General features: G+C 28.9%; 2 protein-coding genes across 7 annotated transcripts in view; one reads left to right on the top strand and one right to left on the bottom strand.

The window, feature by feature from the left end:
* Trxr1 (Thioredoxin reductase 1) overlaps positions 1 to 4,686 on the top strand; it is a 42,279-nt gene extending 37,593 nt beyond the window's left edge. For all 4 annotated transcript variants that reach the window (XM_014433924.3, XM_014433926.2, XM_014433931.3 and 1 more), the window contains 4 exons: positions 500 to 682; positions 2,349 to 2,537; positions 4,192 to 4,361; positions 4,444 to 4,686. In XM_014433924.3, the coding sequence (XP_014289410.1) occupies positions 500 to 682; positions 2,349 to 2,537; positions 4,192 to 4,361; positions 4,444 to 4,573 (672 nt within the window). In that variant the 3' untranslated portion in view covers positions 4,574 to 4,686. The remainder of the gene's footprint in view (positions 1 to 499; positions 683 to 2,348; positions 2,538 to 4,191; positions 4,362 to 4,443) is intronic.
* Positions 4,687 to 5,672: 986 nt separating this feature from the next.
* Positions 5,673 to 26,601, bottom strand: part of LOC106689129 (uncharacterized) — a 63,805-nt gene continuing 42,876 nt past the window's right edge. The window contains exons 1-9 of one of the 3 annotated variants that reach the window (XM_014433938.3): positions 19,998 to 20,165; positions 19,783 to 19,875; positions 18,474 to 18,665; positions 18,268 to 18,393; positions 16,082 to 17,050; positions 13,264 to 13,351; positions 9,498 to 9,778; positions 8,725 to 8,873; positions 5,673 to 6,072 (exon numbers count right to left, since the gene is read on the bottom strand). In XM_014433938.3, coding sequence (XP_014289424.1) covers positions 5,844 to 6,072; positions 8,725 to 8,873; positions 9,498 to 9,778; positions 13,264 to 13,351; positions 16,082 to 17,050; positions 18,268 to 18,393; positions 18,474 to 18,665; positions 19,783 to 19,875; positions 19,998 to 20,051 — 2,181 coding nt within the window. In that variant the 5' untranslated portion in view covers positions 20,052 to 20,165 and the 3' untranslated portion in view covers positions 5,673 to 5,843. Of the gene's footprint in view, positions 6,073 to 8,724; positions 8,874 to 9,497; positions 9,785 to 13,263; positions 13,352 to 16,081; positions 17,051 to 18,267; positions 18,394 to 18,473; positions 18,666 to 19,782; positions 19,876 to 19,997; positions 20,166 to 26,601 lie in introns of those variants that run through there. The other 2 variants (XM_014433937.2, XM_014433939.3) reach the window with 2 other exon arrangements.

Genomic DNA, 26,601 nt, shown 5'->3' with positions numbered 1-26,601 from the left:
CTTAGACGTTAGAATATATTTCAAGTAATATTGAAAAATTATTAAAATAAAATAAATGGAATTTTATATTTTTAACTTAATTCTCATATCTAAAAGATAGCTCAATGAACACTTATTCTTAAGTTCTATTTTTTCTTTAATGTATTGTAACTTCAATTATGATGGGAAGTTAAAATAAAGTTTTTAAAATATTTGAATCTCCTCGACATGGCCGCATTCAACGAACTTTTTGCTAGACACATGCTGCCATCTTGGCTTTGAACGAAATCTTTTGTGACTGCATATTAAACTGAACAAAATTGGTTAGCTTGCTTTTAAGTTTAATACTACAAATAAACATATTGAAATGAAACATAACATAAAAAATAACTACTTACTCATAAAAGAGGATATTACAATATATAAGAGGATATAAAAATAAAAATAGTGATGAAGCTATATTGACTCCTATGCACTTTATTAATGTTTTTGCTGATATTTTGTTTGTATTATGTTAAAGGATAATACTGAGGGTTCTGACGAATTTGATACTGTTCTTATGGCTACTGGTCGCCGAGCCCTTACCAAAGAATTGAAAGCTACTAATGCTGGCATTGATTTAGATAACAGCTCTTCCAAGGTCATTGCTAAGCTTGAACAAACAAATGTTCCTAACATCTTCGCAGTTGGCGATGTTCTACAGGTACTTTTTAATTAATATTTTAATTCATTTAATACTTTTTTATTGTTAAAATTTATAATTTATTTTGAATATAACTGCTTTAAAGTTATAAGAAATCGGGTCTCACTGAAGGATGTCCTACAATATACTGTTTATACAACAGTTTATTTTAAGTGTTTTCTTCTGTCAGTGTAATGTTGAATGACAGATTCTTTTTTTCATTTTGAGATTTAATGGGTTAGTGATTCCAATTTCACTCATTAAAGAAAATAATTATTTCAAACTTTGATTTACTAATATAATAATATAATTTGATTTACTCTTAGTTTTGGAATAGATAAAGTAAGTTTAAGGACTTTTAAGCTTAGTCATTACTTAAGTTATAACTAATGTCAGTGGTCAATATTAAAAGGATGAAGAAAAAAAGGCTGCACATATCTTTTTGTTATTTATTAACTTTTTAATGTAAATTCCTTATCTTTAACCTACTGCATCTTGCATCTTAGTCATACTATAGATATTGCTCAGACAAATTAAGAAAATATGATATGATTTATTAGAAGCCTGAACTTTTTTCAAAAACCTGCAAGGGATCCAGAAGGATTGTATTTTGACAAAATATATGGTGGATTATAACTAAATTGTTGGCAGTCTGCAGTTCTTGAGATCTAAAATTTTAATTAACATGTTCATTGCCACTGCAATTTTCATAAATCTGGCCTAAAATGTCAATTTGATTTAATCACATGATATTATTAAAAACTCGTTATCTTTGCATTAAATTTATTACAACATTTATATTTATTAAAAAAATAGTTATCATCATAAAGAATAAAAAATGTGTTTTTTTTTTAAAAAAAAAAGAAAAAAAAGTCTTATGAATTCATACTTCATAGTCTTATGAATCTTAATTCATAGTTGGCTTCTGTAATAGAAATCTCTTTGTGGAAGCCAACTATGAGTTAATTTTTACATGCTTCAACATGTTGCTTCTCTAAAGCTAAATCATAGATACGTGTCCATATTCTTACCCAAGAAAAATACGCCGAGAAAAACGTTATTTCTTTTCAGTCTGTAAAGAGAAGCCAGCTCTTTGTGTGGAAGATTGTTTTGTTTTAAGAAGTTCCCCAAACAATAAAATATTATTTTATTTCTTGAATTTGAATTAATTTTTATAATTATATTTTTGGTTCGTTTTTTAATAAATTTTCTTTTCCCAGAAGCCATCTATCGATATTAGTAATGACATATTTTGAGTTTAATCATAGCTGCATGAAAATGGCACATAAACACAGGACGAGACAACTCATAGTTGGAGTCCTAGAAAAGAACACAATCTACGAGTTATCTCATAGTTGGCAGTCAACGTGTTAATCTCCAATTAATTGAATTTTTTTTTTTACTTTTAATATAACTTTGTTTTTTGTTTTTTTATTATGCTTAAATTTATCGACTGTGATTATCTCAAAGTGAAATATTCCATCAAATGTTTCTAGAAGAATTTCCACAAAAGTATCAAGTGATATGGTATTTTGTACCAGTAGTTTATATCCATATATCTATATTAGGGACCTTTATGATAGTTGAATTATTTTTTCTGACTTATTCCTGCTATAGTAAGGCTCGAGGGTGGAATTATTTATTCATTGATTTTAATTCAGTAAATATATTTTGGGTTTTTTTCCAGGGAAAACCTGAACTGACTCCTGTTGCAGTTCAAGCTGGAAAATTGTTAGCCGCAAGATTGTATGGAAAAAGCCATACACAAATGGATTATACAAATGTAGCTACAACAGTTTTCACTCCAATCGAATATGGCTGCGTTGGTTATTCAGAGGAAGCTGCTACCCAGCATTATGGTGCAGACAATCTTGAGGTTTGTTGATGGCATTGTTATAAGTATCTGACAAAATGCCTAGATATTTCTTGTTGTTTTAAGTTATTGATTTTAAATAGGACAAGGTCTATATTGATTAGGTTTCTTTAATTATTTTACTAAGTTCACATTTTTTCAATTGGAGGAAATAATTTGTATGTTGATTGCTATTTGAATAATTAAAAGACTATGATGTTTTTGAAATTTCCAGAACTAGTAAAAATAATTTTATCATTCATGCTGCATATAAAAGACATGTAATAAGCTTTAAAACGTTATAAATTCAAGAGCATTTTTGCAATCCAAAATATGGTGGAATTCAATTATTTTTGTAATTTAAAAAAATGTATATAAAAAAATTCACTCCTCTTGTAAATAATATGATAAAATTATATTTCTAATTTATTTAGATGGTATAACTAATACACCAAATATCATGAAAAAATAGGAATAAAAAATTATTAAATTAAATTTTATCAGGCAACTACTTCATGTCTTGGATTGTGAAGTAAAATTATCGCAAATTGTTATTTCTGCTCTATTTAAACTTCTAAAATGAGCTGCTGTCTTAAAAGTCAATAAATCAGATTTTGCTAATAGCTTTCAAATTTTCTAACTATTTAGGTTGTGATGTAATTTATATATTTTTTTCAACAGTTAAGCCTTTCTAGACTGTATTTCTGAATTTGGATCATAATTTTATTTATAATCTTTTCACTTTTTTGAAACTATTATTTTATCCTTAAAATAAAATAATTTGTATACAAGTTAAGTCTCAAAACACTCAAACACTATTAATTCTTTAATTATCTGATGTTTCGCCCATCCTCAAGGACAATCTTAAATATAAATGTGCACCTCATATCTTAATAAAAAAAAAATAATAATAATAATAATTAAAAAAAAAAAAATTCAAGTTATTCTGCCTAGGTCATTAATTTTAGTCAAATCACACTATTTTGTCACTTTTCCATTAAATTTTAAAACTTTTAATCGAAGGGGTTACAAATAGTAAATTTGTGAAGAATTTCAATTTTTATAGTTAGAGCTTCTTATAATTTAAAGTGTACATTGTCCCATCTACATCTAGGTATCTCAGTTTTTGATTGGATTTTGAGGTTAGAGTACCTCACACTAGCTGGATAGGCATCCTACCCCCTTCATCCACACTAAAGATTCAAAAAGATCACACAATATTTCTTTCTTTTTTTTATATTTGAGAATTTAAGAAATAAAGATTGTTTTGAGACTTAACTTGGATACAAATTAATTTAGTTAAAGAATTGTTGACAATGTTAATTACACCACTTTGACTTAAACCTCCATCAGTTTTTGACATTGAATTAAAAGTTGATATTTCCAATGTCACATTATTGGCAACAACAATATATGGATTGCTAGGATAATTAATCTTGTGATTCAATAAACCATCTATTTTGGGTAATAAATAGATAAAGCCGGTACACAATAATGATTTTTTTATATTTGGGGTTAACGCCCTTATGTTCTCAAACCTAGGGCAGGACAGTAGGGCCAATTGCAAATCAGATTAGACTGAAAAGTGTTTCACTAGGACAGATTGTATAATTAAAATTTTGTAACAACTTTTATGTATGGTTTAAAAAAGAGGTAGTAACGATTTTGAATTTTTCAGGTTTACCATGCTTTTTATAAGCCTTTGGAATTTTTCATTCCGCAACGTAGTCCTGCAAGATGCTATCTAAAAGTGGTATGCTTAAGAAATGCTCCTCGGACTATTGTTGGTATGCACTTTTTAGGTCCGCATGCTGGTGAAGTTATCCAGGGTTATGCAGCTGCGGTCAAGTAAGTTTTTATTTCTTTAGTTGTGCATTGTTATTAAAGAATGTATTTGTTGTATATTTCATTGCATACATTTTTTTTTTAGGTGTGGTATGACATTCGAGCAGTTAGAAAATACCGTAGGCATTCACCCGACTGTTTCAGAAGAATTCACTCGTATGTATATTACTAAGAGATCAGGAATGGATCCTACTCCTCAGAGTTGCTGTAGTTAAATTATTACAAGCTACAACTGCTCGAGAAATTGTTGAAGAAACTGTATAGTTCACCCAGTGAATTGTTTTTAACTAGTAAGCTACTCATAATTACACCATGTATTTAACTTGGACCCGTTTTATCACTTATAGGTCCATCGAGAACATTAATTTCAAACACTTTAGAATAATTTTTTTGATTTATATATGTATAAGGGAAAAACAACATAGTTGATATTAATATAATTATGTTAAAGTATATGCTTACAGCGTGTATTTTGTATGTCGGCACTGATTAGTTATATTCTCAAATTTATCCCTTTTTTTTCTATTTTTTTTAACAAACATGAAAAGTATTTTTCAGATAAGTATTGTTTTTATTTGTTTGTTTCCATGATGACAGTGCCTTTGAAAACTAGTTCACTGTAAATGAGATGGATAATTGAAAATTTTGTACTTCGTTATAATTTTTATTAGCATTTATGATAACAGTTGTATAAAAATTGTTTTTACTACGGCGCGTGAAGTGATAATATTTATTTTTGATTGTTTTTTTAATTTTATCAGGTCCTGAAAGTGATATTTAAAAAAAGAAACAAATATTACACCTTTTCTTATTTTAAATCATGTGATAAATAAACAATATTACTTGTTGGGCTGTATCTAAAAAGATATTTTTTATTGTTGCCTAGGATATATGATTAATAATTAATTAATGCTTTAAATAATTAAAAAAAAAATGTTACTACCAGGTACTTATTGCAAGTATATTCACAATAAAACTTTGATAACTGTTTGTTTATTTAGTTAAAGAGAGGTCCAATTATAAAAACCTTTTCCTCAAGTTGATTATTTAATTAATCTATACTTACACTAAGGCCCTGTTTTATGTGGTTGTGATATTGTATTTGAACTTCATCAGCTTCAAGATAAATTATCTGACACCTCAACATCTTCAAAAAGACCAACATAAAAAAAATATATATATATATTCCATAACTTAATTGTAATGACATATTTATTCAGTATTTTTGTTGTATTATTTAAAACTGTAAACTATATTAGTTTTCTATTTATTGTAAGATACCTTCGTATATTGGAAATAATTAAAGTGTATCAATGAAAATATAAAATAATGGTTTTATTTTTATTGTTATAGATTTTTTTATGTCTACATGTCTATTTAAAAAAAAATAACATCGAATACTAACTATTTACAATTTATATTACAATTTGAGGATAACATTATTTATACAATTACACGCATATTAAATAAAAACAATGACTAAGACTAGGTGTGGAGTTGGATGAAGTTATTTTGTATATTTAAATAATTCTTTCCTCCATTTGGAACATTGAGTGAATCTTTAAAAAATGTTTCTTGAGAGCTATAAGTAGAAGAATTGATCTCTTTTCGTATCTGGGTTTGTGGGGTCCAGTTATCAGAAGTACTTTCACTTTCGCTCAGGGACCATGGATCACATTCCAGAGAATCTGGTGCCATAGTGAATTCTTCAAACCTAGTGATTGAAACAAAAATAAAGTTCTTAATTATGTACTTCAAAAGTATTTATGAGTAAACAATCACTTAAAAAATTATAATTTTATTCTTTATATTAGAAGAATATTACTATTAGATACAAAAAAAAGACTTGACAAGGTGTAAATTACTATGTAAACACAAATTTAAGTATAAATGATATTAAGAATAATTAAAGGAAGCAGTTGAGGAACAATTCAAATAGTACAAAAATTATTTAAACTAATAATAAACTACTTAAGTTATATAAATCAAAACTTGTATCCTTTTTTGTCTCAACACTTTTTATTTTGAAATAAAAAGTGTTGAGACAAAAAAAGGATACAAGTTTTGATTTATTTAATAAATAATTACCTTGTCTCAAGAAATTGAAATAATATAAATAAATAGTTTCTGTACTACTAGAGTTGTTTCTTGACCGCACCTGTACCATTTTCTTTTTTTTATATTATTCCTTATATTCATTATATCATTTATACTTAAATTTGTTGTTAGCAACTGATGTTTATGTACTAATTTATATCGTACCACTACTCTTTTTCTTGTAATTGTAAATTTTTTCTGGAAATAAAAATGATCGACTGCTGGGATTATTTACCAAATTATTAGTTTCTCAGTATTTAAATGTCCATGGCTTAATTTTATCGGTCAGTTCCTCTTACTATCTAAAATAAAATAACTAGGCACTTGTACTTTCTTGAGATCAGCTTCAATTCCTACCTTCAACTGTGATTTTGATAAAAATTGTTTAGACGTTTTTATATAACTTTTGTCAAAACTGCTTTGAACTACTTTTGAAAGTTAATCCTTAACATTTCAGTTAACTGTTAACATAGAAGTTATCAGTGACTGATTGGATCAAGCTTCTAGATCCACTCTTGTATTGCTAACTTAATATCAAAGACATTAGTCCTTAATATGTTAAACTGGCTATGTCTCCTAAATGGTTTTGAAGTTAATAAAATTCTTTATACAGCCTACAAATATCATGATTTACACAAGTGCTTTGATACTTCAAACTCAATTTTCCCCAAACTGTGGTCAAGTCTGCTCTGATTTGAACACCTTAAATATGGCGGTAACGGCTTTTGAATAAAACTGCTAATAAAGTGATGAATAGAATAATGGCAATCTGTATGGAACGAAAGCCCAATAAATAAACTAAAAACTGTAACAAAGGAGTTCAAGCCTTGGTGTACCTCCAGCCTTAAATGTAGAAAAGTCGTACTTGACTAGGCTGAGAATAGGCCACACAAAACTAACTCATTCCTAACTTACCATGAAACAAATGCCAGTAATGTCATAACTATATGATGGTTAGCTACATCTTTCATTACACATCTCACGGAAATAGTTATGGATTAAACTCTGATATATATTAACAACCCTTAGAGATAAAAATAAAATTGTAGAATTAGTATTACAATGTTTAAACTCACAAAATTTACTATCACTAATATAATCTAATAAGTAAAAAAATAAAATTAATACAGGTATAAATAAATAAGAAACAAATGGAGTTGATGGCCAGCAAACTTTTACGCTACTAAAAAAATGGAACAATTTCATACAAGGTGGAGTTTTCTTTCATTAGAGAATTCAATAATATGAATGGGTTATATCTTTCACATATCAATCCAGTTCTGAATTATAATTTAAACTGTGTGATTGTGATTGCACAATCTAGCAGTAGTAAACATTTAACAACCTTAGCTGAGACCATTAGATTATATATTTATAAGTTTCAAGTATGCAGCAAACTTGAAAGTATTAGCCCAAGACAGGCAGATGTGAAGAAGGTAGGTCCGAGTGGCCAGAGAGCTACAAGATCTGTAGAGGCAAACAAAATAAGATTCCATTATTTTTTCATGCAACAACAAACAGTTCAAACTTGATCATTTTTTCATATATTTTAGGATATCCTAGATACTGCTTGAAAAGTAAAAGTATGGTTCTATGATTCTATGATGATTTTCTTTGTATTATATTTTATTTTCTATCAGGATTTTCTGAATCAAATCTCAAAAATATTTCATTAAGTTTTTACCAGAAGTGTATTTAAGAAAAAAAATAATTCTATCAAAGCATGAATTTCTTGAGATGCTAGACTATTCACTCAATTTAGGACTATTGTATCCATCTTTATATCAATCTCTTTGTTTAGAAATAAATCTGCTGACCTATTAAAGTATTCTTGTTGCACAGTACACCCACCCCTGGCTATCAAAGGAATTGGTACCCCGCCCAATTCTCTGCTTTATTTATTTTTGTGTCCAATATTTATTTAACTAATTCACCTATTAATTCCAATGAATATGTGATAATTACATTCCATAAAGAATTTAGATTTTAACAATGGTTTTTAGGCTATTTAATTTAATATACGAGGGATCTTGATGCTGGAGACCTCACCACTTCTCTTTGGATGCACAGGAGTTACAACGTTGTTCTGTTGTGCAAACTGTTTTTGATTCTCTGTGGAACCTAATTTGTTTCTGGAATTTATAAGCTATATATACATAGGTTAGCAATTTTGTGCTTTTAAAAATATTTATTTTTCGAATTGCTTTCTTTATTAAAATTCTTTTAAAAATTAAATTTAGATGAGATTGTGTAAATAATGTTATGCTACCTGGATTGCGGTAAATCTAGTGAATCTTCAAAGTGGCTGAAGAAGTTAGTTGGTTGCATTTTATCGGGGGAACAAAACGTTTTTGGAAGATCTAGCAACAGTGAATCGTGAGGCCTTGGGATGTCATAATCTGGATCTTCGTCATTGTCCTGAAATGAAATGATTCACATAGAATATGTTTTGGCTTTTAAAATAAATTTTCATTTAAGTAATCCATTGATTACACAAGTTCCCAAGATTTTTACTTTTGAAATTTTATTTATTTATCTACTTTAATTAAAGTATTTAAAAAAAGTGAAAAAAGGAACAAAAGTGAATGAAAGTGAAAACGTGAATGTATAAAGGAACAATTTAGACTTGTTGCTACATTACTGGAGCAGTTTTTGAACAATAAGTCAACTTAAATGTACATTTTAGTATTCTATCATATTATCCTTCATAATTTCTAGGTGAAAAAAAAAAAATTTAACTGTTGATGTTTGAGATTTTCAAGGAGGAAATGATCCCTCAGTGGTCATCCAGCCTCATAAGATGGGTACCCGTAATTGGGGAAAAATCTGGGGGTTGAGTGTGATCATGAGCAAATAACCTCCTTACATAAACATTGTTCAAGAAATGGCACTTCCTCACAAAGTGCTGAACTTCTGACCATTCATGGATTGTAGCGGCACAGATTTTCATTTTCATTTAAAATCTTATTTATTTACAGATCTATGATTAGCTGTCACCACTGAAGAAAAAATGTATTTTTTAATTAAAACTTTTGTTATTACCTGATCATTAGTGTATTTGAGAGGTGCCACACTGATGTCTGCAAGTTGGGCCATGATTTCTCCCAGTTCTTTCTGGCTGTTATCTTCAGATTCATTGAAGAGAAAGCGAAGCCCTGAATCGTAACCGTCTTGGAACAGAAAGTCTAATGCATTACCCTTTCTTTTCTTCTTCTTGATGGGTAATGCAGGAGGTTCATCTTCTAAACTTATCCGGCTCTGTGTAGGCTCGTCCCAAGGTGTCGGTCCTCGCCGTGGAGGTAGCTCTGGTGCTTGGCAGTGATCTGTATCTTTCAGAAAAATTATTAGCTTTAGTTGAATAATGTGGGACTAATTATTACTGTTCATAAATTACTTTGTAATGTCCCTATATTTTCAGAGGTAGTAAGTAATAAGTAAATTTTAAATATTTTGCAGTATTTAAAAAATGTTGGCCAAATACATAGGTGAGTATTGCTTCCTCACTGTTTCTACTGGATAGGTAGAAATATTATTGTTGTAAGGAGTGCCATCTTTACACTGAGAGGCCTAGGGCATTGCGAGCCGTAGGGTCCCCTAACTCTTGTGATTGATAAATTAAAACTATTAAAAAATTAACTTAGAAGTTGGATAACATAAAGAAAGATTTAGCAGCATATCACTGATGTTCCTAAAAAAAATATACTTTGAAAAAGTGCTCATGATTTTTTTGATATGTCTCAAGTAAATTTTTAAATATATATATTTTTTAAAGTTTGTCATCTTTCTAATATTAAATAAATAGTGATTTTAACTTTTATGTCTTTTAATTTTCTTGATAGCCCGAAGTTGGTAAGTTGGTTTTATTTTATTATTTAATTAGAATCATTGTTTTAGAATAAAAGATATGGGAGGGAGCCAGCTGTGTTTGAAACATGTATATCTAAACATTATGATGAAGCGAAAGTAGTGAATAGGATTGATACCAGACCAATACATCACTGATTTCCAAATTTCCTTCATATTTGGGCCAAATTAGATGACATGTTTTAGAAATATAGATGTACTGAGAAATAAATAATTATACAAACACAAACTTCAGCAAAAGTAATGGATGGAATTTGATGGAATCAATATAAAACCATCTAGATACAAACTTGCTCAATCCTGACAGTGTCATAAAAATCAGATCAATTATACCTGAAAACAGACTCGGAACCAAACTTGTCACTTGATGTCTAAAACAAACAAGATTTTCAATTCTGAGGACAAGATTTTTTTTTTTTTTCATATCCTGCATGAGGGTAAAACCCCTAACTTTGGTAGCAGGGAACCAAAAACTGTATATATTTTAAGCTTGCTCATTTATTTTGATAATTTTATTTCAATTATTCTAATGCTTATCATTCAATAAAAAACTAAAAACAAACTTCATTTCATTAACTTATAGTTCATACTAAGCAAATAAACACTTAAACCATTGTCCTCTTTCACTACATTCAATGAAAGGATTCTATAAAGAATTATAACTCAATGAGTAAAGCACTGTGTTCCTATCTCTCAGGCTCAGGTTTGAATCAGATTGAGGTTGTTAATTATTTATTCTGTTACATCAGCTGTGGATTGAACCAAGGAGATTGGGGCATACGCAACCCCTCTAAAAAGTTGGTGCCCTTTAATTAGTGGAGAAACCTGGTAGTTGAGGGTGATCCTGACCGAATCACTTCCTTGCTTACTCAATCATTAGTCTATTTACAATTTGGACATTCACTTTCTTGTCAAAATCAATTAAAATTTCTCATTTGGTGAACCACATTTTAACAAAGTTAAAGACATTTAATGTCTGATGCTGATTGTTAAAAAGTTAAACACAAATTTATAATTTTGTTTTGACAAGTGTTAGACTAACTGATCTATTATAACAATCCAACACTCTCATAGAACGGTTGGATTATTTTATCATAGTAAAAGTCAAATGATAATTAAATAATATCAAATTTTTAAATAATATGTTGTTATTTTACTATTTCACATATATCTCCACTGTTTATCTAGTTACTAAGATCATAAGGAATGTATAAACTATTTAACCAGCAGCAACTAACGCATAAGTAAATATTATTGAAAAAATATACATCATTTTAACTCCGATTAATAAAACAAAAGGAAAAATATTGATAAGAATGACAATTTAGAATTAAAAGTACATTAAAATAATGGTTTCACTAACTGCTCAAAGATGGCAGCACAAATCAAGAAAGGCAGAAAATAATAGTACCAATTTATGCCGTAAGAGGCCAGTACCATTCATTGAAACATTTCCCAAGTAAATCCAGACAAGCATAAATTAATTTAAAATTTTAAAATAATAGTTCAACTAACTACCTAAAGGTAGCAGCACAAATCAAGGGAGGTAGAAAATATTAGTTCCAATTAGCGCCGCTAGAGGCCAGCACCATCCAAACCGCCCTTTCCTAAGTCCAATCCTAGCAAGAAAATTTTCATTTCGTAATAGGAGATTAGAAGATCACAGGAGCTCAAAGATCCCATCAGTGCCTTCCCTAAATAGTTAGCTCCTGTGACTTTCTAATTTCCTAGTACAAAATGAAAAATTTCTTGCCAGATATTTATTCCTTTAGCAATGCATCGCTGGATGGTGCTGGCCTCTTGCGGTACTAAAAAGAACTAATATTTTTTTAGTTTCCTCGATTTGTGCTGCTATCTTTACGCAACTAGTTGAACTATTATTAAAAGTTTCTTAAATAATAAATTGTCCTGTCATCCTCATTTTTTTTCTGTTTTATTGATCAGGATTAAAATTAAGTATACATTTTTAATCGTATTTATTTATGCGTGTTATTGATTAGTTATTATTTAATATCAATGAATAATTATACATTTCTTTACAATATACTTGATAAATTGTGTAGATAAAATGTGAAGTAGTATAATAGCAATAAGATATTGTTATCTAAAATGTAATATAATTTGTTTATGATCATATAATTCCACCTTCCTATGAGTGTGTTACATTATTATGAAAGATCTATTAGAAACTTTAAAAAGTATAAGAATTTAATTCTGATTGAAGTACTAAGTTGTAAATTAGTTTTGTAATGAAAAATTAATAATTTATATTGATTAACAATTAGGTTTTAAAAATGTTTTATGGGCAAATGTGTACCATAAGAATTTATTATTAATGTTGTAAATTAGTTTTGTCATGAAAAATTAAAGACAATATAAAGTATCTATTGAAAATCATATAGATTAAGAGTTATGATTTTAATATATTTGACTACCACATCCTCTTAACAAAATGTAATATAAGTTGCAATTTTATTGTCAGAGGAGAATTATTATTTGTTTCCTCTCAATAAGAATATACATTTATATACTCATTATTGCTTGATGATTGATGGTCTTTGAAAATAAAATTATGTTGAGTAATTTATGTTAAAATTATGTTGAGTAATTTATGTTAAAATTATGTTTAGTAATTTATGTTAAAATTATGTTGAGTAATTTATGTTAAAATTATGTTGATACAAAATAATGTTAATGTTAATAAATTGTTCAAAGAATATTTAGATAGTGTGGAAACAGGAGTATAGTTCAGAAAATGTCTAAAATAAATTGTTTTGTAAGTTGTAGAACATTTTTAAATTGTGACTTACTAATTTTACACTAAATTCTCAATTCGGTTTTGATGAAGTTTCTATTTTTCTTTTATTATTCAGTAATATTTTATTATTAAGTTCTTGATTATTATAGTTAAATGTTTAATCTATTAGACAACAATTATGTATACCTGCATGGCCATAATCAGGGGGTGGTTCTGGAAGAGGAGCCTCATATTCTAGGCACATTTCCACAGCACTATAGTTGCAAGAGCCAGCCTGTAACATAGAGAATCAGTTAAATTTTAAATATTGGAATAATTAAAACTAAAACTAAAAATGGGTCAGAATCTAAAAATCTGATATTTTGTCACTCAATAAACCAATATGTAATAAATTCACTAAAATATTCACAAGCATCAGGTACTTTCAGTCACAAACTTGGGACCACTGTTACAGCCATCGACTGTAGTTCTAATCAATTAGTTAATACTTCTTAATTAAATGAGCTATTTAAAAATACTTTCATAATATAATATTTAGTACACAATTTATTGTTTAATAACATTTGTAATTGAATTTTATGAATATTACTTCAATAATTTATCCAGCAAGAGCCTGGATCTATGATCTAATATTAAATTGTATTAGTGATATGAATAACTTATTATTAAAGTATAAAAGTGTATTATTAATCTGTTCGTGATATAATTATTCATTATTTTGGAACCTTATAAATAAGGTGAAGAGGATTTAAATTTAAATATTTTTTATTTGTTGTAGGTAGATGGTCTGGGTGGCGGTTAAAAAATAGCATAAAAACTGTTTATTAGTAACCATTGCTTCGCCCCACATTGCAGGGTTTTAAACTGTGTTGAATCCTGTGAAACGTGGAATATTCTATGTGGTTTAGGATTATAATTTATGTAATGTAGAACAGTTCATTCACATTTACCAGAATTACGTCCTCACTGAGCCTTTCAAAGATGGGTGAATCATGGGTAACAAATAAATTCTTTTTGTCTATATAATTTTAGTACATTTACAAAAATTTCAATTTCTCATAATAAATAAAAATTTATTTATGCCACTTTCATATGCCGTTTTGATTCGGTGATTGGTAGTTTCTATAATTTACAAAAAATATCTGTTACTGCTGGGGAAAGGAAAAGTTCTATACCTGCACCTCATGCAAATTAAGTTTAATTTTAAGAAGTGGCTACATTTTTTTTTTTTATGTGTTTACTTTAGAAATAACATTCTATACACCTGAGAAAACAAAAGATGAATTAAAACTAACATTGTTATTATCATTTTTAGATTTTTATCATGATTTTCATGAGAAAACATACATACGCTATACATTTTTTTTTTAAATTATAAAACTTAAGGGAAACAAATAATCAATATCAGAGCTAAAGATTCTTGCTCATCAAGCAACAGCCTCTTTTAGATGAGTACAAATTTTCAGACTTTCCATAAATAGCTACTTTTCTATTCTTTGACATGAATGTCAGTATTATATTTGTAATATTAAACAATTTGTATTTTCTCAAACAAATGAAGGAAGAATAGAGAAACTAAGAACTTAGAAATTCAAGTATATAAGATTGTCTGGTAAAATGTTAATTTAGTGAGCTTATATTTACATGAGAGTTTCACAACTTTGAAAATACAGTGAATAATGGAAGTTTTCGTAAAAAAATATTAACAAAGAGAAACTTGTGAAATTTTTATGCAAAACTGAGAAATATATTTTTTAAAATATTAATTTACTTTCAGGGATTTTGTCTCCACCTTCAGAATTTATAAAAATCTATTTAATTTTTTTTTAATAGGGTTTACATACCTGTTATTGGAAATTGTTTAATGTAAGTGATTAATTCACTAATTGTAGTGGTTGTCATTAATCGTAATTGTCAAAAATTGTAGTTGTTCCTAAGGGGCTCAAATATTAATAGAGACAAGAGTGAAACATTGAATAATATAAATTAAACCATCAATATGCCTTTTATTTACATTAGAAAATTTGATGTTTGGTCTAGTTCCTTAGAATAAATGTTTAATTTTTCTATATAATCCTACAGGATACACGACTTTCTCAACTTTTTTTTAAATGGATAATGTGGAACTATTTAAAACTTTCTTCCAGTGTTGTACTTGGTTATTATAATAGAAATGTGGATTTTTCAGAGTATTATGTAGGTATGCATGCCAGAAAATTTTAAAACATCTGATTTAATTCTATCGTATTGATCAAAACAGACAAATCAACAATGATGGAAAGTTCAAATGTTTTTTCTATGATTTATTAGTTTTCTATAACATCTTGATTCCCTGGGTGTTGGCAGATCTAGATCTTGTTATTGGGATTTTTTACAATGTAATAGTCAAAATCCTATCTCCTGGAAGTATCATTACTGGATTATTTAGAAATCTAAATGAACATACAAACTGTGTTTGATATAGACTTAAACTTTATTAACACATTAGCAAGATGTACAAGGTGATCATGATTTAATGATTCTACCACCTGCAATAACTTTAATTTGATATGTGGAAATGTGGGGTGCTCAATTTATAAATTAGAAGTACCACTACAAGAAGTACAACAGAACTTCCTTCTTGCCCACGGCCCTCACCATCTCCTTCAAAAATGGTTTATATTGGTCATGGCAAGGAAAAGAAGATGCACCATTGAAAAAGAGGTTTTGGATCAGAACATTGAGATAAGATATAGCAATGAGAGAATTGGAGGAGAACAATAGTTTTAATTAAAACCCTAAGGAGAGAACAAGAGAGATGGAAGTGCTTTACACTGGACCTATTTTCCAAATACGGCACCTGGAGGATGGACTATTGTAAGGAGAGATCTATTTTTAGTTTAAGCTTTTAGTCTAGTAGACAGTACTGTTGAAGATATAATCAGCATAAACACAACATCAAAAACAAAGTTAAATATTTTTAAACATACAGTAGTGGTATTATAATTTAAAAATCAATAAATACCCTTTCACAACTTGGAACATAAATTTCTTGCATGTCATTTTCTTCTGTATTAAAAGAAATATCATCTTCGAATTTTGGTTCTTTTTTCCTCCAAATTTTCTTCAGGAAGCTTAGTGATCTTCTCTTCACTGAATTTTTTTTTACTAACGGGCTGCACACATCATTCTTGTTTCTCATAAAATGTTTTAGTATCGAATTACTGCGCTTTGCTTTTTTAGAAGGTTTAATTTGAACAGGCTGTTTCAAAACATCTTGATTTCTGATACAGTCACTGCAAAGGCAATATTCATGATTGCTATTTGATGGAAGCACCTCTATGGGTCTGTAGACAACATTACAGCTCCCAGTGTGCACTATGTCATCTGGTTTCCTTAATGTTAAGTCAGTATCACTTTTTATGTCTTTTTTCCTTTCAGCCAAACCATTTGATTCAAGTTTCATTTTAAACAATTTTTCGATTCTGTTTTCACTCTTGTCTATTCTATTTTTCTTTAACATACTAATTGATGAGTCACGGTCGTTTAAATAGGATGAGTCAAATATAGCTTTAATTCTTTGCTCTGATCGAAAAACAGGATGATGAGATAATCTTTCTTTCATCAAAAGGCAGTCACTATCAGAACGAATTACCCTCCTAGGGTTTCTATTTTGAAATCTAGTTGAGTCTACTGTTTCATAGATGTTTTCAGAGTATCTACTCATTTCATCTTCTACACTTATAGATCTTCTCAATAAATTCTTTTTTAAGCTATCCCTTGAAGATAGCCTGAAGTTTTCAGGAATAGTATTGTCACTTGCAGCTATTTTATTAAAGCGCCGGGCAAGCTTTTCTAGTTTTAGATCTATTGGTCCTTCCTTTCTTCGCTCAGAAGAATGCCTGGGAATGACTGGAGATAATCTGCCTGACAGGGTATGGGCATGGTTTGTAAAGTAGTCTCCGTAAGTCCTTATATGTTGCTCTTCTAAACCCTGAAAAATAAATAGTATTAGATAATATTAAATAATGTTTTTATACGTTTAACATTGGGATAGTTAAATTTATATATACATAATTGATACAACCAATGTAATTAATAATCATATATTTTTTAATATAAAATAGAAGAGCTTCCTCTATAAAGGTTAAAACTAATGGTTGTTCAAACTTTTCAGGCATTAGAAAAAAAAGTCCTACCTTTGATCAAATCAACATTTTTCAGTTTTGGGGCATAAAAGCCTTCATTAAATATCAACGACTGATTCTTTGCTATCTTTATCATGCTACCAACAGTAAGATTAGTTCATAAAGATCCATTATCCGAAAAAATTGTTTTGTTAAATTTTGCAGTTATAATTTTCCTAGAGCAAGCCCTTCAATTGATATGTTGTCTGATATTTCTTCTCAGTTTTCTGAGAATAATGGAATAGTGACCAAAAGGTCTGGCTCAATAAAGCAAAATTTTGAGTAATATTTTGCTGCCCATCCCAAACCTTGATGTACGATTTTAACAATAAATTGTAAATATGAAGCTCTATTTCTCGTAATCATGGTTATAGAAGATAAAATCTTATTAAATCAAGGTTGTAGTATTAAAACTGTATTTAATTTTGACATACATTGATGTGGATGATTTGTCAAACAAAAGAGTAATACGTACTAGAATCACAAAAAGTAAGATTAATGAAATTTGTTTTTAGCATATGGATATTTTTTTTTTTAGTGCATTCCACTTTTTTTGGGGGGGGGGATTCGAGTTGGGATACATTAAAAAAAATTATTTTGTATCCAATCATCTAAGGATTGAATCTGAGAAGAGACTCATGGAGAAGCTTTATAATTTTATATCAGGACATGATATTTTATTTGTTAGGAGAAAAACCTGGTATTTGAGCTCAATGCTGAAACACTAAACATATCTTTGGTTATTCCATTATTGATTTATAGAACTTCCTTATCCAGTTCTGAATCCAAGACACTTTACATGCATTAGTAGTACAGGTTCATTTCATTTACTTTTTTAATTATTAAGTACAAGTTTGAGATAGAAGACAATAAAGTATTGCGGTCTTCAAGAAAAATCTTATAAAGATGATTTTTATTAAAGAAATCAGAATGTGAAACAGTACAAGCACAACAAAGATTGACATTCTCTTGATATAGACTGAATGAATTAAGTAAATTAAGCCAAAGGTTGAAGTATGCCTACCCCAGTTGAGTATCTGAAATGACGCACAGGCTTAGAACAGCATATGGAGTGGCTTGTATTAGGAAGATGCATTGCATCCATTAGTGCTTGAAGCCAGATGTCATATTCTGATCTGTTAAGTGCTCTCTGAAATTAAACATTACAGGAGAATAAAAAGATAAATTGTGAATAATATATAAGTAAATTTAGAATTATATTTTTCATACCAAGGAAACTGTGTTGGAACGAGTTGATACAATGATCTCATTACTTTTGCCTGGAGCTACACTGGCAGCTAGGCCAAGGTTCACAGTGCCTCTGCAAGGGGATAGGCTCAGATATTCCAACTGAGATTTGTAATAGAGAAGCAGTCTTCCTTCTAATACAAACCACAATTTTTTCCACCGGCAAACAACTTTCTGAAAGAGATTACTTAATTAATTAAAACAATGTTACATCCAAATGAAATAAACAGGCTGTATCTGTGCCTCCAGTCAACTAGAGGTTTGCTTTACTTTTGAGACAAATGAGTCATAAGCTGACTTATACATCATCACCTTTGAATAGCAAAATAGACTTTTATAAATAAAAGTGGTTGGCTTCAATCAATTGTGTAAACTGTTTAAATACCTGTTGAAATTAATCACATGAAAACATATAAATGACATGTTAAACAGATATGAATGAAATATATATTTTATACCAGAGAGAAAACAAAAACAAAAATTATACTTGATTTGAAATTCTGGATAAGCAAAACTTGTGCAACAAAATGTTTGGTGTGAATATGAAGAAATACATGGCACTGTTTTGTTTCACAACTAGATCAGTCTTATTGTTTGAGTAGAAATAAATTTGAATGAATCCATTAGCTTTTACAGGAAAGGGTAGAGGTCAGAAGAATAATATTTTAGAATTAAATACAAAACAGGTGTTATATCGCATAACCCGAAGAAAAATTTCAAAAGCGATAAACTTTTTAGTTGAGCATTTTTATTTAATAACTCTACAGCTTCGAAATAATACAGTTTTTTAAATGTGTCATAATAAGCAGGTAGTATTTTGGGAAAATAGTATAATAACAGTAAATAGCTATATGATACTAGCAAATATAACTCACTTTTTTTTTTGGAAGTAATGAACATTTCTTATCATAACACTATTTAATTTTAAAACAGTCTAACACAGGGCTTAGGTGATAAGAACTTGTTATGCATGGAGGTTTTTTTTTTCTATGGATTAAAGTTATTCCACTTTTCTTGGTTAAAATAGCATTTTTCAATTTTTTCATGAAAAAAGGATTAAAATTTTTTTTAATTTAAAACTTTTTTCTTTGGGGTATACACTATATCATCTTCTGTAAACTCTTCATTTAATCATAATTAAAAATCTCTCATTTGAAAATCTGACATGAATATGAAATTTTGTAATTCTGTAACTCAAGACTATGTTAGTAATTTGATTCAATAATTACGGTAACACATTAAAGCACAACAATTAACTAATGTTTCTAATTATTTAACTCAACTTCCTTACCATTTTACTTCTTTTTTCCAGGTATCCTGCTACTTTGATTGGATTTTTTTTGTCTACAGGGGGAATCATTGTAGTTTTCTTATTAACTGCATACTGAAATTAATGAAAGACTATCAAGCACAATTTTAAACAGACGAGATATTATATAGTTAACATGAAATAATTGATAAACTATAACTTATGCACAGTATATTTTGAGAACAGAATAAACTAACGGTATATTTCTTTTTTCCAAATCTCCAAAATGATTTGAAACATTTCTTCATCATTTTGTTCACTAATTATCTCATAAGAATAACACACTTTAATTTATCTAAAGATGAGCCACTAGACACAATATTTTTACATCACTATTTGCTAATTATAAAAGGTCTCTATGGAGAGGATGTGGGACTCTGATAATGAGTCAGGAAGCATACTAATCAGTGATAATTGTGTATACTTCTACAAGAAAAATGTTTACATGTGCAATAAATGAAATTTGTGCCAATTATGAAATATAATTCTGTTTCTTCTTTTTTCCATCAGTCATCTCTTTTTATATGAGATGCACATATAATTAATTGTCTTATTTACCTTGATGACAATTACATTGATGATTGAATACCTTGAAAACAAATTAAAATTATTATGACTTAGAGTATATTACTAACCGTTAGTAAATTCATAATAATAATAATAAAATGTCTAGTTTCATAATGGAACAACATCTATATTTTATTTAAGTATATTAATAATTTTTTTTTAAGGGAAATAAAATATTTTTTATTAATTGTAATTTGATTTATTTTGCTTCTATTTCAGTTCCATATTTTCTATGAATATAATTTCTCCTTTATTTTTTAAGAAAGTATTCTTTCATTGCTTGTATCTGTGTATGTTTTGTATTTTTTACAGCTAAAACCAACTTATTTTTCAGATATTAAAAATTATACTTAGTTTTACAGTTATACTATGAATGGCATTAGAGTTGTTGAATCTAAAACCCAATTTATTTATTTATTATTATTTTTATATCATTGTATAATTTATGTCTTATAATTTTGTACTTATAAGTAGTTGATTTTAAAGTAAAAAAAATTATAGTTTATTGGACAGTTCATTTCAAGGAACGGATTTCCCCATTTATTATTATTTTTAGAAGTGATGGAGTGATGAGGGATAGAAACAAAATATAGTTAATCCACTAATAGTTTCTTTCATAGTAAGTTATTTTGATGAACATTAAAAAAAAAACCTTTTAGAGCTTTGTATGATATTATTATTTATAGTTGGTAATGATTTTAATAAAAATTATTTAAATCAAAGTGAAAAATATATGAAAGATAAAAATTCAACTGCATCATATGGTTCTCTATGTTTTTTAACAACTGACTACAAGAGGGGAGCTGGAGTATCATTTTTTCAGGTCTAGGCTCCATAAAAATAAATAAATAAATAAAAATTCCGTAAGGAAATGAAATATAAAAAAATCATTTCAATCTATAATAAGTAATACCACATACTTTTATCGAATAGCCTAATCTATAAATGTATTATGCTGCTCATAGTTTAAGAGAAAATAAAGTGTTGCAATTTGAATTTTTATTTAGAGAAAAATTAAATTTTAATTGATTGTTCAATTTTAAGCAGAAAAGAAGGTAAGCTGAGTGTTGCAAATAAAAAAATAGTATGGGCTATTTCATATTATGTTGTTTGAATTTAAGGGACAAAAACTGGTTATGGTGGTTATTGTTGCCACTGTTACTAAAAAATTTATTTTCCTATTAAATTAGAAATTAAATGGTAATTTATGATGTTAATAAATTGTTCAATGACAATTCACGAATCAGATACATATCAGGGTAAAAAAATCTGATGGTTTCAATGAATTCAGTGGTTTTGTTAATATTCCCATCAATTGTCACCCAAAACCCTGGAGCGTTGTTGAGGAATACCACATTTTTCATGATCCCTCATTATCGGAGGCACTCCTCAGAGATATGGAACACTGTAATCGCTGCTTTACATAATCAGCTCTGAGGTGGATCTCTCCTTGTTAACAGATGGCCATGGGTCAACCAACAGTGTCCAATTTTGAGGTCTATTATAACCATGTCCTCTCTTCTATTGTCTCAAGGATGAGGCCCAGCAACACACAGAAGGTTTTGTGATTTCAAGTTTGATGAAATCCAATTTCGTTGCCAATCGTGCAAGATCCTAATTTCTGATTCTGGTAAAAATAGAACTCTGGGATAACAGGATAGACAGATGGATGTTGTATTTATCATGTTATTACAATTAACTTACTTTAGTAATTATCATTAGATAATTCTATCATTATTAAGTAATTTTATTTGAAAATAGTTTTATTGGCAGATGTTAAAGCTTAAAGTAAAATTGATTAAATATAGAATAAAATTTTGCCATCCACTGTTATTTAAAATTACGATTATGATCAAAATTTGTTCTTATTTATCATTGAGGACTATTCTTGGTTTAGAAACATTATACAGGAAGGTAAACGAAAAGCGTTATGTGAAATCCCTGTACTTTAGCCTGCTTAGAATGGAATATAATATATTATAATTATGGCTTATAATTACTTCTCTACCGGGTTCTGGCTAGTTTTCAATTTTTTTTTCAACAGACTATCTAATCAAACATTAATTAAATTTCTCTTTTCCTATTTTATTATCTTCCATCTCATTTTTTTCGTATATGTGTGTTTATGGATAAACACGCGGACTCGCGCACGGAAGAGTTAGTAATCTTTAGGATTCCACGAAGGAAGTGTAACACTGTGCGGGAACAAAATTTGTATTCGTTATACCGAAATCGAGAAACCCTAAAATACGAATTTTTTAGATCAACAAAAAAATAAAATGTTAATAATATTCGCCATCCCCGGTCTTAACATTTTTTTTTCACGAAATAGGGATAGCTTCAACCCGAGCCAACCAACTTACACAAAACTTGGGGATGTAAGTAGGGTGGTAAGTGAAGTTCTGTAATGCGCACACCGCACCCCAGATTTGTTTCAATACTACAACTGAGTTTGTTGACCATATAAAAATATTATTTATTAGATAACTTTTTAACAATGAAGGTGACTGTGATAAATAATTGTAATTTTTATTTTAATGTGAAAATTGACTAATTAGGGTAATTTGTTGGTTTGACCAGGGCAGAATAGCCTGCATAAAGTTGTTTTTAAAATGATTTAGTTCTAAAATTGCATTAAGATTGTCCCTGAGGATGGCCGAATTGGCCAAAACGTCAGACTTATAAATAGAATAAAAATGATTTGAGTCTAAAATGGATAAAATTTTATTTATTTAAACAATATTAACCAGTCTCAAGAAAGTGTTAAGATTATAAATTAAGTAAGATATTATTTATTGTTTTTGTACTATTATAATTCCTCAAATAGTTGTATAATGTGACCGGAGGGTTACAAATTAAATATAAAAAAAGCAGAATACAGATTTTTGTCCATTGTTCGTTACATTGTGCTCTGGTTCGCAAGGTTACCACAAGGCAGTAATATGCAATCGCTTTGCAGGCGTGGGTCGTTAAGCTCTTATAAATCCTTGTATTTTTTTGTACAGATACGACAAAAGGTATTATATACGATAAAGGTATCGTATATTGTCGGCGAATGATAGCGCATTAGCTCCTACTGAAGCAGTTAATCCTGATCCAGATCTCACGACGGGGAACTTTCTGATCCTAACGCCTCGACCTTAGCGACCACTTTCCTATTTATTCCTTCATCCTTTCGTGAGCATTTACTTTGTCAATTAATTTCGTTCTGAGTTAACATCGTCATTGATAGTTCAGTTTTAACTTAAATATTTGTCGACTTTACGATAACTTTGGAGTTTGATCTTTTTATCGTAACCATATAAGTTCATAGTTTGTTATATCAAATTTAAGTGAATGGTTTTTCTTTCACGTTTGTTAAAGTGATTAAAAAGAGAGAAGCTCAGTATTTATTTATCTATTCAGTCGAAATACATTAGGTTACAACAAATAGATATTTTACAGTCATAAATGATTAAATTATGCAGTTAAAAAAGTGAAATAAAGATATAGCACCAAAATGATTGGGTACCGTATGAAATTTTCAAAAATGGTTCGATGATTTTTTATGGAAAATTACTTGGTTTCCTAATACTTAAGAAAAATAATAAGAAACGACTAAACTAGCGCAAAATATTAAGGGGCGCCACATTCTTACATCGCGGAGGCAGAAAATTAATAAAAATGTATAATTAAATATTTAAAAACTACGTATATAGATCTAAAATGAAATAAAATATGGGTAGATGATTTTATTTGTTACACATTAGGATATAAGTTGCTTAATGACGATCACTTCATTGCAACCATTCTACACCAGATAGTCTATAAAAGTATTGAAGTACCAAAAATCCTCCAAAAAAAAGAAAAAATAATAAAATAATAATAATAAATAATAAAAAATAAAAATAAATAAAAACTAGTCCGTTTATGAAACTAAGAAAAATATTTACTTCATAATGAAACTGAAGAATCAAAGTAGTCCTTATGAATTCTATGGTAAAGAATGTGTTTTAAGGAGGAGGTTGGAAGAGTTAAATGGCAAATCTTTAAACAAAAAAAGAGTTATATGGAGTTAAATGGAAGGCTAAAATGACAAGTTTTGAAAAAATGTTCCTCTGAAGTACCTTTCATTTTTTCAAATTTTAAATAAATAACCAGATCATATTTTTGACAGCACTAAATAGTGGAGAAATACAAAATAAAAAAAAAAAAATATATGTGTAACTAAAGGTCCCTCCATGTATGATATGGTCCCTCATCCATATCATGAAGGGAAAAGCAAGTATTGGCCTTAAAAGGCTTCGACAGTTGCATTAGCCCAGTTGTCACTGACTATAGCTAAGGATGTTGAAAGATGGAAAGAAAATTGATAGAAGTTAATGTTTTGTCAAATAATATATATATATTAGGTAGTAATATATATAGAAGATAGTAATATATATATTACTATCTTCTTTAAATGTTTATATTGTATTTTGTATGATTTTAATTTTTTTGCATAAATAAAAGTCTATTTCATTTCATAACTAAAGGAGAAAAACGGAAAAATGTAGACAGGTTCGAATCGGAGTAAATGTTATGGGAAGGACACACCGCACTAAAGTTTACTATAGTATATTGGGCCAGAGGTCATCGTCAGTGGGAGGGGGCAATCAAGCTAAAAAACACAAGGGTCCTGTCTCATAATAAAGTACAAACTAATAAAACTAACTATTAGCCTTGTAGATAATACTTGGTAATATTTCGCTTTTTTTTTTTTGCTCATTAACTCCTATATCATTAATTGTCGTCCTCATTATAAAACAGAAAGTATTAGCGCTCGTATGTCGTAGCTAGTATACTTTTATTTGATACACCCAGTTCTAAAACACGGTAACTGATAAGGTGGAACAATATTTTTTTTATTTCGTCAGAAGGTTTTTTTCCCTACAGCACAATATTAAGAAACTTAGAAACTATTTTTGTTTACTGTACATCATAAAACAGTATTGCGGTTACCTAACTTCAGACTCACCAAAATCTTCGTTGAGTAGGTAATAAGAAGAAACATATTTTGGTCTGGAGATTATAGATCGTATTTGACGGAGACATAACTAAGATAATAGTAATTATTTATCTCATGTGATAGACAGCAATTTTATGAAGTAATTGAGAATATAAAAAATTGATTTAAAAATAATTTACTAACCTAAACAACTCTTCTTATAATCAGCTGCAAGAAAAGTTAAATTATGATTTAGGTGGGAACGGTCATGGCTGTGACAGATGCGGCTCGGGTCTCATCAAAACAATAATTAACGTAAGGGGGCAACTTCTCTAGATTAATTACAACGTTAGTCGACTGGTAGGCGAACATTATTGTAAGCTTTGTTAACATAGGATCATAAATGAAAAGTACCACTGTAACGAAGTACTGTCTATAGTAGATTATATTAATAACGTCAATGACCAATTGTACAAACTGTCATAATATCATATTATGGTCTGGAATTAGAGATATTTTCTTATCACTGAATTTAATAATAAAAAAGTATTATTTTTTTGCATTATCAAAAAAACATCTGTACCGCTACAACCCATGGAGGGTCAGAGGTGCAGTACTTTGTAAGGAAGTACTGTTTACTGGACCAACGGTTGTGCAAGAAGGTGATTTGGCCAGACTCATACTCGACCGCCAGATTTTTACCCAATTAAGAGTACCCGCTTCATTAGACAAGGTGGACCCTGGAGGGCTTAGGAACCCACAGGACTGACTCATGGCTACAGTGAAACAGAAAATAATTATCAACAACAGCCGGATACGAATCCGGGTCCTTACCTTAGTGCCTTACCACTGAGCTACCCGCTCCCAACTATTTTAAAAAAAATTAGTACATTATATTTTAATAAAATGTGTTATTTTTAATTTTTCGAAAAGTGATATATTAGAGTTTTATAAAGCAGGAGGTTCTCCGCATATGAACTCAAGCCGAAAGAGAATTTTATTGTGTTATATATTTTTTTACAACCGAATTAGCCGATTTAATTTTTTATTGCATATGACACATTACTAACTCCCAATTAACTAAAATTATAACATTCCTGAAATATTAAAAAACTATGATATAAAATATTGCCAAGTAACAACCCTCAAAGGACCCCTCACCTAACCTTATAATGCCAAACGGCAATCCAAGGTATCATTAACACCCAGATATACATATAGCATTCCTCCTATATGTATGTACCAGATATTCAATAACATCATTATAG

This window comes from Halyomorpha halys, unplaced genomic scaffold (assembly GCF_000696795.3).
Source record: "Halyomorpha halys isolate HHAL.00 unplaced genomic scaffold, Hhal_1.1 Scaffold1282.1, whole genome shotgun sequence".
NCBI classification, from domain to species: domain Eukaryota; kingdom Metazoa; phylum Arthropoda; class Insecta; order Hemiptera; family Pentatomidae; genus Halyomorpha; species Halyomorpha halys.
This window is presented reverse-complemented; position numbering and strand designations above follow the sequence as displayed.